General features: G+C 42.8%; 1 protein-coding gene across 1 annotated transcript in view; it reads left to right on the top strand.

Moving 5' to 3' along the window:
* LOC138669858 (endothelin-2-like) overlaps positions 1-14,502 on the top strand; it is a 56,442-nt gene that overhangs the window by 22,970 nt on the left and 18,970 nt on the right. The window contains exon 4 of the mRNA XM_069756680.1: positions 12,280-12,381. Coding sequence (XP_069612781.1) covers positions 12,280-12,381 — 102 coding nt within the window. The remainder of the gene's footprint in view (positions 1-12,279; positions 12,382-14,502) is intronic.

Here is a 14,502-nt window from a genome sequence, read left to right on the forward strand (position 1 = left end):
AAAGGGACACTGTCACCTGAATTTGGAGGGAACAATCTTCAGCCATGGAGGCGGGGTTTTGGGGTTTTTGATTCACCCTTTCCTTACCCGCTGGCTGCATGCTGGCTGCAATATTGGATTGAAGTTCATTCTCTGTCCTCCGTAGTACATGCCTGCACAAGGCAATCTTGCACAGCGCAGGCATGTACTATGGAGGACAGAGAATGAACTTCAATCCAATATTGCAGCCAGCATGCAGCCAGCGGGTAAGGAAAGGGTGAATCAAACACCCAAAAACCCCGCCTCCATGGCTGAAGATTGTTCCCTCCAAATTCAGGTGACAGTGTCCCTTTAAAGAGAATTGCACCCTGTTTTTTTTCTTCCCCTGAACGGGCTATTTTGTTTTTGCCATTATGCCAGAAAGGCAGTGTTTTGTTAAGCTAATTTTTGACTGGTTTATGCAGTATGTTTTATTAAACCAGTTGAAAACTTCAAAGTGGCCCTGTAACTACCTCTTTAAGCAGAAATATATATATATATATATATATATATATATATATATATATATATATATATATATATACACAGTACAGACCAAAAGTTTGGACACACCATCTCATTTAAAGATTTTTCTGTATTTTCATGACCATGAAAATTGTTAATTCACACTGAAGGCATCAAAACTATGAATGAACAAGCTTAACCCCTTAGTGACAGAGCCAATTTGGTACTTAATGACCAGGCCAATTTTTGCAATTCTGACCACTGTCAATTTATGAGGTTATAACTCTGGAACGCTTCAACGGATCCCGCTGATTCTGAGATTGTTTTTTCGTGACATATTGTACTTCATGTTAGTGGTAACATTTCTTCGATATTACTTGCGATTATTTATGAAAAAAACGGAAATATGGCGAAAATTTTTAAAATTTTGCAATTTTCAAACTTTGTATTTTTATGCCCTTAAATCAGAGAGATATGTCACGAAAAATAGTTAATAAATAACATTTCCCACATGTCTACTTTACATCAGCACAATTTTGGAAACAAAATTTTTTTTTGTTAGGGAGTTATAAGGGTTAAAAGTTGACCAGCAATTTCTCATTTTTACAACACCATTTTTTTTTAGGGACCACATCACATTTGAAGTCATTTTGAGGGGTCTATATGATAGAAAATAATGAAGTGTGACACCATTCTAAAAACTACACCCCTCAAGGTTCTCAAAACCACATTCAAGAAGTTTATTAACCCTTTACGTGCTTCACAGGAACTGAAACAATGTGGAAGGAAAAAATGAACATTTAACTTTTTTTTGCAAACATCTTAATTCAGAACCATTTTTTTTATTTTCACAAGTGTAAAAACAGAAATGTAACCATAAATTTTGTTATGCAATTTCTCCTGAATACGCAAATACCCCATATGTGGGGGTAAACCACTTTTTTGGCGCACCGCAGAACTTAGAAGTGAAGGAGCGCCGTTTGACTTTTTCAATGCAGAATTGGCTGGAATTGAGATCGGACGCCATGTCACGTTTAGAGAGCCCCTGATGTGCCTAAACAGTGGAAACCCCCCACAAGTGACACCATTTTGGAAACTAGACCCCTTAAGGAACTTATCTAGATGTGTGGTGAGCACTTTGAACCCCCAAGTGCTTCACAGAAGTTTATAAAGTAGAGCCGTGAAAATAAAAAATCGCTTTTGTTTACACAAAAATGATCTTTTTGCCCACAAATTTTTATTTTCACAAGGGTAACAGGAGAAATTAGACCACAAAAGTTGTTGTGAAATTTCTCCTGAGTATGCTGATACCCAATATGTGGGGGTAAACCACTGTTAGGGCGCACCGCAGAGCTTGGAAGAGAAGGAGTGCCGTTTTACTTTTTCAATGTAGAATTGGCTGGAATTGAGATTGGACACCATGTCGCGTTTGGAGAGCCCCTGATGTGCCTAAACAGTAGAAATCCCCCACAAGTGACCCCATTTTGGAAACTAGACCCCCCATGGAACTTATCTAGATGTGTGGTGAGAACCTTGAATGCCCAAGTGCTTAACAGAAGTTTATAATGCAGAGCTGTGAAAATAAAAAATATTTTTTTTTTCCACAAAAAAGATTTTTTAGCCCCCAAGTTTTTATTTTCACAAGGGTAACAGGAGAAATTGGACTGCAATAGTTGTTGTCCAATTTATCCCAAGTACGCTGATGCGCCATATGTGGGGGTAAACCACTGTTTGGGCGCACGGCAGAGCTCGGAAGGGAAGGAGCGCCTTTTTGGAATGCAGACTTTGATAGAATGGTCTGTGGGCATTATGTTGCGATTGCAGAGCCCCTGATGTACCTAAACTGTAGTAACCCCCCACAAGTGACCCCATTTTGGAAACTAGACCCCCCAAGGAACTTATCTAGATGTGTGGTGAGAACTTTGAATGCCCAAGTGCTTCACAGAAGTTTAGAATGCAGAGTCGTGAAAATAAAAAATTTTTTTTTTTTCAAAAAAAAGATATTGTAGCCCCCAAGTTTTTATTTTCACAAGGGTAACAAGAGAAATTGGACCCCAGAAGTTGTTGTCCAATTTATCCCGAGTACGCTGATGCCCCATATGTGGGGGTAACCCACTGTTTGGGCGCACGGCAGAGCTCAGAAGGGAGGGAGCACCATTTGACTTTTTGAGCGCAAAATTGGCTGTCGTGTTTGGAGACCCCTGATGTACCTAAACAGTGGAAACCCCCCAATTCTAGCTCCAACCCTAACCCCAACACACCCCTAACCCTAATCCCAACCTGATCCATAATCCTAATCACTAACCCTAATGATAATCCCAACCCTTACCCCAAAACAACCCTAATGTCAACCCTAACCATAACCCTAATCAAAACCCTAAATCCAACACAACCCTAATCCTAATCTCAACCCTAACCTCAAACCTAACCCTAATCCCAATACACCCCTAATCACAACCCTAACCTTAACCCTAATCCCAAACCTAACCCTAATCCCAAGCGTAACCCTAATGCCAACCCTAACCCTAATACCAACCCTAATCCAAACCCTAACCCTAATCCCAGCTCTAACCCTAACTTTAGCCCCAACCCTAGCCCTAACTTTAGCCCCAACCCTAACCCTAGCCCTAAGGCTACTTTCACACTTGCGTCGTTTGGCATCCGTCGCAATCCGTCGTTTTGGACAAGAAACGGATCCTGCAAATGTGCCCGCAGGATGCGTTTTTTGCCCATAGACTTGTATTGCCGACGGATCGTGACGGATGACCACACGTCGCGTCCGTCGTGCACTGGATCAGTTGTGTTTTGGCGGACCGTCGGCACAAAAAAAGTTCAATGTAAAGTTTTTTTGTACGTCGCATCCGCCATTTCTGACCGCGCATGCGTGGCCGTAACTCCGCCCCCTCCTCCCCAGGACATAGATTGGGCAGCAGATGCGTTGAAAAACTACAGCTGCTGCCCACGTTGTGCACAATTTTCACAACGTGCGTCGGTATGTCGGGCTGACGCATTGCGACGGCCCCGTACCGACGTAAGTGTGAAAGAAGCCTAACCCTAAATTTAGCCCCAACCCTAACCCTAAATTTAGCCCCAACCCTAACCCTAAATTTAACCCCAACCCTAGCCCTACCCCTAACCCTACCCCTAACCCTAACCCTACCCCTAACCCTAATTTTAGCCCCAACTGCTGTTCTCCTGCCGGCCGGCAGATGGAGACAGATGGCGGGCGCACTGCGCATGCGCCCGCCATTTTCTTCTGCCGGCGGCCAGGAGGAGCAGCAAGAGAATCCAGGGACACAGGTGAGTATTGTAGGGTCCCCGAATCCCCCTATTTCTCTGTTGTCCTCTGATGTGCGATCACATCAGAGGACAGAGAATTACACTTTACTTTTTTTTTGCGGTCGCCGGTAAACAGTTAATTACCGGCGATCGCAAAACAGGGGTCGGTAAAACCGACCCCGATCATGCTCTTTGGGGTCTCGGCTACCCCCAGCAGCCGAGACCCCAAAGATTCTCGCGGGGCCGGCCGGCGGGCGCACTGCGCATGCGCCCGCCATTTTTAAGATGGCGGCGCCCACCGGGAGCCACGAGGAGCATCGGGGGAGCTAGGTGAGTATTGGGGGGCCACCTGGGACCCCTTTTCTCTGTCCTCCGATGTGCGATCAAATCGGAGGACAGAGAAATTAAAAAGATCGCTTTTTTTTTTGCGATCGCCGGTAAACGGTTAATTACCGGCGATCGCAAATGCGGGGTGGGTTAAAAACCCCCCGAATCATGTTCTCTGGGGTCTCGGCTACCCCCGGCAGCCGAGACCCCGGAGAAAATCGGCCTCAGGGGGGCGCTATTCACTTTTTCCACAGCGCCGTTAAAACGGCGCTGTGGTTTAAGTACCCTTAGCGGCCGCCGTTAAAAGGCGTATCGGCGGTCGCTAAGGGGTTAACAAATTATATGCTATATATGGAATTATATGCTTAACAAAAAAGTGTGAAACAACTGAAAATATGTCTTATATTCTTAGTTCTTCAAAGTAGCCACATTTTGCTTTGATGACAGCTTTGCACACTCTTGGCATTCTCTTGATGAGCTTCAAGAGGTAGTCACAGGAAATGGTCTTCCAACAATCTTGAAGGAGTTCCCAGAGATGCTTAGCACTTGTTGGCCCTTTTGCCTTCACTCAGCTCACCCCAAACCATCTCGATTGGGTTCAAGTCTGTTGACTGTGGAGGCCAGGTCATCTGGCGTAGCACCCCCATCACTCTCCTTCTTCATCAAATAGCCCTTACACAGCCTGGAGGTGTGTTTGGGGTCATTGTCATGTTGAAAAATAAATGATGGTCCAACTAAACGCAAACCTGATGGAATAGCATGCCGCTGCAAGATGCTGTGGTAGCCATGCTGGTTCAGTATGCCTTCAATTTTGAATAAATCTCCAACAGTGTCACTAGCAAAGCACCCCCACACCATCACACCTCCTCCTCCATGCTTTATGGTGGGAACCAGGCATGTAGAGTCCATCCGCTCACCTTTTCTGCATTGCACAAGGACACGGTGGTTGGATCCAAAGATCTCGAATTTGGACTCATCAGACCAAAGCAGAGATTTCCACTGGTCTAATGTCCATTCCTTGCGTTCTTTAGCCCAAACAAGTCTCTTCTGCTTGTTGCCTGTCCTTAGCAGTGGTTTCCTAACAGCTATTTTACCATGAAGGCCTGCTGCACGAAGTCTCCTCTTAACAGTTGTTGTAGAGATGTTTCTGCTGCTAGAACTCTGTGTGGCATTGACCTGGTCTCTAATCTGAGCAGCTGTTAACCTGCGATTTCTAAGGCTGGTGACTCGGATAAACTTATCCTCAGAAGCAAATGTGACTCTTGGTCTTCCTTTCCTGGGGCAGTCCTCATGTGAGCCAGTTTCTTTGTAGCGCTTGATGGTTTTTGCAACTGCAGTTGGGGACACTTTCAAAGTTTTCCCAATTTTTTGGACTGACTGACCTTCATTTCTTAAAGTAATGATGGCGACTCATTTTTCTATACTTAGCTGCTTTTTTCTTGCCGTAATATAAATTCCAACCGTCTATTCAATAGGACTATCAGCTGTGTGTCCAACAGACTTCTGCACAACACAACTGATGGTCTTAACCCCATTTATAAGGCAAGAAATCCCACTTATAAAACCTGACAGGGCACACCTGTGAAGTGAAAACCATTTCCGGTGACTACCTCTTGAAACTCATCAAGAGAATGCCAAGAGTGTGCAAAGCAGTCATCAAAGCAAAAGGTGGCTACTTTGAAGAACCTAGAATATAAGAAATATTTCATTGTGAATTTACAATTTTCATGGTCATGAAAATACAGACAAATATTTAAATGAGAAGGTGTGTCCAAACTTTTGGTCTGTACTGTGTATGTGTGTGTATATATATATAAATATATATATATATATATATATATATATATATAATCTAACTCCACCCTCACAACAGCCATAGACTCAGTCCCCCCTCTCATGCATGGCAAAGGGCGACAAATCAATAGGCAATCCTGGCATAACAACATCACCAAAAAACTCTGGCATGCATCCAGGGTCGCGGAGCGGCTTTGGAAAAAATCATGCCTGCCTGACGACTTCACTGCTTTCAAACAAGCTACATTTGCCTTCAAACTAGCCCTCACTTCTGCTAAATAGACCTATTTCACTAACCTTGTATCTTCGCTATCCTACAACCCAAAACAACTGTTCAGCACATTTAACTCTCTCCTCCGCCCACCGCTGCCACCTCCAACTCCCCTCATCTCTTCTGAGGACTTTGCCACCTACTTCAAAAACAAGATCGACCAAACAAGGCAAACCTTTACTGTTCCAGCACTCCAACCACTCCATATACCAGACGTCTGCCCTTCCCTAATAACCTCCCTCTCCAACATCGCTGAAGGAGAACTTACTCGCATCCATTCCAAATCACACCTCACCACCTGTGCACTTGACCCCAACCTCACTAACATGCTCATTCCAGCCCTAACCCATCTCTTCAACCTATCGCTCGCTATCTTCTGGTACTTTCCCCTCTTGCCTTCAAACATGCCACCATCACACCCATCCTCAAAAAACGTAACCTTGACCCAACTGCTATGCCCAGCTATCGCCCCATATCACTGCTCCCGTTTGCTTCCAAACTGCTTGAGCAGCATGTCCACACTCAACTTTCCTCCCACCACTCATTTAACTCTCTCCTTGACAACCTCCAATCTGGCTTCCGCCCCAACCACTCCACCAAAACTGCTCTGACCAAAATAACTAATGATTTACTCACAGACAAAGCTAACAGACAGTTCTCCATCCTCCTTCTCAACCTGTCCTCTGCTTTCGACACAGTCGACCACTGCCTACTGCTACAGATTCTTTCTTCCCTTGGCATCAAAGGCCTTGCTCTGTCCTGGATTGCCTCATACCTTTCCAACTGCACATTTAGCGTTTCCCACTACCACACTACATCCTAACCCCGCCCTCTCTCTGTTGGAGTCCCTCAAGGCTCTGTCCTAGGGCCCCTACTTTTTTCCATCTATACACTTGGCCTAGGACAACTCGTAAAGTCCCATGGCTTCCAGTGCCACCTATATGCGGACAACACACAGATCTACCTCTCTGGCTCAGATGTGTCCTCTCTGCTGTCCAGAATCCCGGAGTGTCTGTCAACCATACCCTCCTTCTTTAACTCTCACTTACTAAAACTCAATATAGACAAAACCGAATTCATCATTTTTCCCCATCTCGCATATCCCCCCTACCTGATCTATCTATTATGGTAAACAGCATCATGCTCTCTCCTGCACCTAAAATCCCCTGCCTCGTGGTAACTCTCCACTCTGCCCTGTCCTTCAAACCGCATGTCCAAACTCTTGCCACCTCCTGTCACCTCCAAATCAAAAATATTGCCAGAATATGTCCCTTCCTCAGCCCGCAATCTACTAAAACTCTTGTGCATGCTCTCATCATCTCCCGCCTCGATTACTGCAACACCCTCCTCTGTGGCCTCCCCGCTAACTCCCTTGCACCACCCCAGTCTGTCCTCAACTCTGCTGCTCGGCTAATCCACCTGTCTCTTCTCTACTCCCCTGCTTCTCCCCTCTGCAAATCCCTCTAATGGCTGCCAATTCCCTAACGAATCCAGTTCAAACTACTAACACTGATCTACAACACCATCTACACCCTGTCCCCTCCCTATATCTCTGAACTAATCTCCCACTATCTTCCCTCACGTAATCTTCGATCCTCCTCACACAACCGCCTCCAAGATTTCTCCCGAATATCCCCCATCCTCTGGAATTCCACGCCTCAACATGTCTGATTATCCACCACCCTCGGATCCTTCAGACGGAACCTTAAAACCCATCTCTTCAGGAAAGCCTACAGCCTGCAATAACCATTCTGCCGCCTCACCAACCACCCTAGCTGGTGCCTCACCAACCACCCGAGCTGCCGCCTCACCACCACCAGTGCTGCAGCATCCCCAACCTCCTGTCTCTTCCCCATTATCCCGTAGAATGTAATGCAAGGACAGGGTCCTCTCCCCTCTGTACCAGTCTGTCATTGTAAATTTATTTTCTGTTAACGATATCTATAACCCTGTATGTAACCTCTTTTCTCATGTACAACACCGAATTAATGGTGCTATATAAATAAATAATAATAATAACAATAATATGTATATACAGTGGGGAAAATAAGTATTTGATACACTGCCGATTTTGCAAGTTTTCGCACCTACAAAGAATGGAGAGGTCTGTAGTAATTTTTATCATAGGTACACTTCAACTCTGAGAGACAGAATCTAAAAAAAATCCAGAAAATCACATTGTATGATTTTTACATAATTAATTAGCATTTTATTGCATGAAATACGTATTTGATACAGTAGAAAAATAGAACTTAATATTTGGTAAAGAAACTATTGTTTTCAATTGCAGAAGTCAAACTATATTTCCTGTAGTTTGCAGCAGGGATTTGTACCACTCCTCCATACAGATATTCTCCAGATCCTACAGGTTTTGGGGCTGTCGCTGGGAAACATTAAGTTTCAACTCCCTCCAAAGATTTTATATTGGTCTTAGGTCTGGAGACTGGCTAGACCACTCCAGGACCTTTAAATTCTCCTTACAGAGCCACTCTTTAGTTTCCCTGGCATTGTCATGCTGGAAAACCCAGCCATGATCCATCTTAAATGCTCTTACTGAGGGAAGGAGGTTGTTGACCAAAATCTTGCGATACATGACACAAATCATCCTCCTTTAAATAGGGTACAGTCATAATTTCCCCTTTGCAGAAAAGCACTCCCAAAGTATGATGTTTCCCCCACTGTGCTTCACAGTTGGGATGGTGTTCTTGGGTATGTAGTCATCCTTCTTCCACCAAACATGGCAAGTGGAGTTGATATCAAAAATTTCTAATTTGGTCTCATCTGACCACATGACCTTCACCCATGCCTCCTATGGATCATCCAGATGGTCATTGGGCCTGGGCATGTGCTGACGTGAGCAGAGGGACCGCACATGCCCCGCAGAATTTTAACCCATGATGTAGTAGTGTTGCTAACGGTAATATTTGAGACTGTCATCCCAGTTCTCTTCAAGTCATATACCAGGTCCTCCCATGTAGTTCTGGGCTGATTCCTGATCTTTCTCAGACTCATCCTTACCCCATGAGGCAAGGTCTTCCATGGAGCCCCAGAGCAAGGAAGAATGATAGTCATCTTGTGTTTATTCCATTTTCTAATAATTGCACCAACAGTTGCTGCCTTCTTACCAAGCTGCTTTCCGATTGTCCTGTAGCCCCTTCCAGCGTTGTACTGATCTACAACTTTGTCCCTGGTATCCTTAGACAGCTTTTTGGTCTTAGCCATGGGGGAGAGGTTGGAGTGTGAGTGATTGTGTGGACAGATGTCTTTTATACAGGGTTTAAACAGGTGTAATTAATACAGCTAATGAGTGCAGAGTAGCAGGGCTTCTTAAAGGAAAAATAACAGGTCTATGAGAGCATGAATTCTTGCTAAATGGTAGGTTATCAAATACTAATTGCATCTAATAAAATGCAATTTAATTATTTAATAATCATACAATGTGATTTTTCTGGATTTTTTTTTTAGGTTCTGTCCCTCGCTTGAAGTGTACCAGTGATAAAAATTACAGACCACTCCATTCTTTGTAGGTGAGAAAACTTGCAAAGTTATCAGTGTATCAAATACTTATTTATCACACTGTACATAAACAGTTGTGTGAAAAAGTGTTTGCCCTTCCAGATTTCTTATTTTTTGCATGTTTGTCACACATATATGTTTCAGACCACTAAACAAATTTAAATATTTAACAAAGATAGCACAAGTAAACAAAAAATGCAATTTTAAATGAAGGTCTTTATTATTAATGGAAAAAGAAATAAAACCTACAAGGCCCTATGTGATAAAATGATTGCCACCCCCCATTAAAACATCAATTAACTATGGTTTATCACATCCTTTGGAAGCGAAGTTCAAATTCCCTAGCCAGGCTCAGGCCTGATTACTGCCACACCTGTTCTCCAGCAAACCACAGTGAAAGCCATTATCCACAAATGGCAATAACACGGAACAGTGGTGAAGATTTCTCTTGCGTATCACCCCTACTCTGGAACCCTCTACCACAACACATCAGACTCTCGCCTACCATTGAAACCTTCAAAAAGAACCTGAAGACACACCTCTTCTGATAAGCCAACAACCTGCAGTAACCACCGATCGACCAAACCGCTGCATGACCAGCTCTATCCTCACCAACTGTATTCTCACCCATCTCTTGTAGATTGTGATCCCTCGCGGGCAGGATCCTCTCTCCTCCTGTACCAGTTATGACTTGTATTGTTTAAGATTATTGTACTTGTTTTTATTATGTATACCCCTCCTCACATGTAAAGCGCCATGGAATAAATGGCGCTATAACAATAAATAATAATAACCTTCCCAGGAGTGGCTAGCTGACAACATTACCCAAAGAACGCAGAGATGACTCATCCAAGAGCTCACAAAAGACCCAACAGCAACATCCAAAGAACTGCAGGTCTCACTTTCCTCAGTTAGGGTATGTACGTTCAGTTTTTTTCGCGATAAAAATGCGATAAAACCGCATTAGAAACTGCAGACATATGCGTCCTATCATTTAGAATGCATTCTGCAATTTTTGTGCACATGATGCGTTTTTTCTGCAAAAAAAAACGCATCGCGGTAAAAAAAGCAGCATGTTTATTAATTTTGAGGTTTTTCTGCGTTTTTCCCGCTATTCTATGCATTTGGAAAAAATGCAAGGAAAAAAAGCATCAAAAACGCGAAAAAACGCGTGCGGATTTCTGGCAGAAATGTCAGGATTTTGTCAGGAAAATTTCTGCCAGAGATCCTGACGTGTGCACATAGCCTTAAAGTCAGTGTTCATGACTCCACCATAAGAAAAAGACTGGGCAAAAATAACCTGCATGGCAGAGTTCCAAGATGAAAACCATGGCTGAGCAATTAGAACCTAAAAGTTCATCTCAGTTTTGCCAGAAAACATCTTGATCCCCAAGACTTTTGGGAGAATACTCTGCGGATTGATGAGACAAAAGTTGAACTTTTTGGAAGGTGCATGTCCCAATATATCAGGCATAGAAGTGACACAGCATTTCAGGAAAGGAACATCATACCAACAGTAAAATATATGGTAGTGGTAGTGTAATAGTCTTGGGCTGTTTTGCTGCTTCAGGACATCCTGGAAAACTTGCTGTGGTAAATGGAACCATGAATTCTGTGGGCTACCAAAAAATCCTGAAGGAGAATGTTCGCCATCTGTTTGTGACCTCAAGCTGAAGCACACTTGGGTTATGCAGCAGGACAATGATCTAAAAACACACAAGCAAGTCCTCATCTGAATGGCTTAAGAAAAACAATATTAAGTGGCCTAGTCAAAGTCCTGACCTTAATCCGATTGAAATGCTGTGGCATGACCTTAAAAAGATGGTTCATGCTCACTAACCCTCCAATTTGGCCAACTTACAACAACTCTGCAAAGATGAGTGGGCCTAAATTCCTCCAGGGCATTGTAGAGGACTTATTACCAGTTGATGCTATTATCATTATTATTATAACTGGTTTAGGGGGCAATCACTTTTTCACACAGGTTTGTATTTCTTTTCCCCTTAATAATATAGACCTTCATTTAAAAACTGCATTTTGTTTACTTGCGTTATCTTTGTCTAATATTTAAATTTGTTTGGTGATCTATAACATTTAAGTGGGACAAACATGCAAATGAATCGGAAATCAGGAGTGGGACAAATACTTTTTCACACAACTGTGTGTGTGTGTGTGTGTGTGTGTGTGTGTGTATATACATATATACATACATACGTGTGTCAACAGGATAGGCCCTATAGTTAAGGCATCTTACAGATACAAACATTGCTACATGTCTTGGTGAAAGCCTCCTTAGAGTTGTTGGATAGCAAATTAGCGGAAAGCATTTTTAATTCACTCCATTTAAAAAAACAGAAAAAATTCCTGCAGTTGGTACGGATCCATCTTTTATTGCCTGGATGGCGTCAATGAAAAGTGACTACAATGCCATCCGTCTTATATTGCTCCAATAAAAAACCATGTAATAAAGCCATAAAAGAAAATGTGTTTAACCCTGTCATAGCGTTAGCACAAGCAAATAATTCTGAATCTTAGTTTACAATTCAGTTTTGATTTTTTTGTAATCTATCCAGCATTTAGCAAGACTAAAATACTTTTATTTCCTTTAGAGCCATTGCTGATAGTAAACCAAGATCCAGTAAGGAAATTATTCCAGTAAACAACTACCTAAACATGAAGAAATCTCAAGTCCGTCTTTTGCGTGTTTTCCGGTAAGATGAAGTACAAGAATGTTATTGCTACTATTCACTGAATTGGAATTATGATCTGAATGTAGAATACCTGCCATATGAGAAGGAGAAATGGCATCTGCTTATCTGTGTGAAAGTAATAACTATGCAACCATACAATACTATCAAACCTGACCGGTAAACTTAACAATCATGTACAAGGAGCTTCTTGCCATGAATTAACTTCTGTTTAGAGCGACTTCACCAGATATGCAAAAGAGATTCTCTACTTTACATTGGTTGTAGAACCCTTTGACAAACAGAGTTGTGTGCCGCTAGTATAGTGCTTTATTACTAGTGATGGGGGAGCACTAAAATGCTCGGGTGCTCGTTGCTCGGGTCGAGCAAATTGGAATACTCAGGTACTCGGCCAGAACAACGAGCCCAATGTATGTCTATGGGAGACCAGAGTATTTTTACTGCAACCCCCCCGGGGGGTCCTTTTAAGGTCTAAAAACGTCTGAAAATTATGGAAACACTGCTCAAATGATACAGGGATATCATGGGGATCGCCCGTGGAAGCATTCCTGACTCCTAGTTCACAGCTTTAATCATTTTTTCCGAGATTCATGCCATTTTTCCCGGAGCCACAAAAAACACATTAAAACGAAACCAAAACGGGTTTTGCTTGGAAATGTGTCAAGGTACATCCTTTGCATGTTAATGACTTGCCTGTAAGGCCAAATATTTAACCCCAGACCGAAAATTTCCTCTCTCACTTAGGCTTAGTTCAGACGCAGCGTTTTTGAAGCATTTTTCAACTTTTTACATTGCTTTCAACCACTACAAATGCATTCACTGGGAAATGTCATTGTAGCATTTAACAACCCTAGCTGGCCATATGGTGTGTGACACATAAGCAGACCCATCGTGTTTCATTTACGAAGGAGGGACTCTTAAAGTCACAGAGCCTATTTTTACTGGTGCATCAGGTGGCATTAATCTTCTTAAAGGGCCTTTATGAAACAGTGGGTCTCCTACGCTGTTGTAGCCTATGTTGTGAGTGGATGGGCTGCCAACAATTACTTCGCACCACAATACCCCTGTCATAAGATGTCCAGGGGGGGCTCCTGAAAATGCATTGAATTCAAGGCCTGCCCTGCTACCAATTCATATGCACCCCAATAAGCCTTTGAACCCACATACTGGATTGGCCCAGGCAAATCCTCTTCACAATATGCATTTTGTGCTCCGTACTCCTTTGTTTTACACATTGGCAGCAAGGCCAGCCCTGCTGCATAGTCCGTCATATGCACCTTATTAGGCCTTGGAACCAACATACTGGATGTGCCCATGAAAATCCACTTCACAATATGCATTTTGTGCTCCATACTCCTTTGTTTTACACATTGGCGGCAAGGCCAGCTCTGCTGCATAGTCAGTCATATGCACCCCATTAGTCCTTGGAACCCACATACTGGATTTGCCCATGAAAATCCACTTCACAATATGCATTTTGTGCTCCATACTCCTTTGTTTTATACATTTGCGGCAAGGCCAGCCCTGCTGCATAGTTAGTCATATGCACCCCATTAGGCATTCGAACCCACATACTGGATGGGCCCAGGAAAATTCGCTCATATTTTTAAATGGTATGATGGTTCACTTTTTGCACAATTATATACAGGAGAATTTGGCAATTGTGTTTTTAACACTAAGGTTCAGATACGGCTTTAAATAAGGCTAATTCTTGCAATACAATTTCATTGCAAACTACAAGCCACAAGGATTTACTGTAGATCAAACCTCCACCGGCATAGTTTCAGTAAACCTTAATGTTTTGCAATGACAAACAGCAAACATACAGAGGCTTAGAACTGTTCGTGAAGTGAATAAACAAACATTTTTCAAGATTGTGTCACTATGAGCATTGTCTGTCACATCTGGAAATGTTTTACAAGAAATGCAGCTATGTGATTGTCTGAATGCATTCGGTATACAGTCTTTAAATCTTGGTTACAAATCGCCATTTGTATATTTGCCATTTGTACATTTGAGGCAGACAAAGTTAAGGCTCACAAGGAGAGAAAATATATATTTTTAATGAACTACTGAGGCTAAGTAACAGCTTTGCTTTATCAAATTTATATTAAGTGTATTGTG

Source organism: Ranitomeya imitator, chromosome 3, assembly GCF_032444005.1.
Source record: "Ranitomeya imitator isolate aRanImi1 chromosome 3, aRanImi1.pri, whole genome shotgun sequence".
NCBI lineage: Eukaryota > Metazoa > Chordata > Amphibia > Anura > Dendrobatidae > Ranitomeya > Ranitomeya imitator.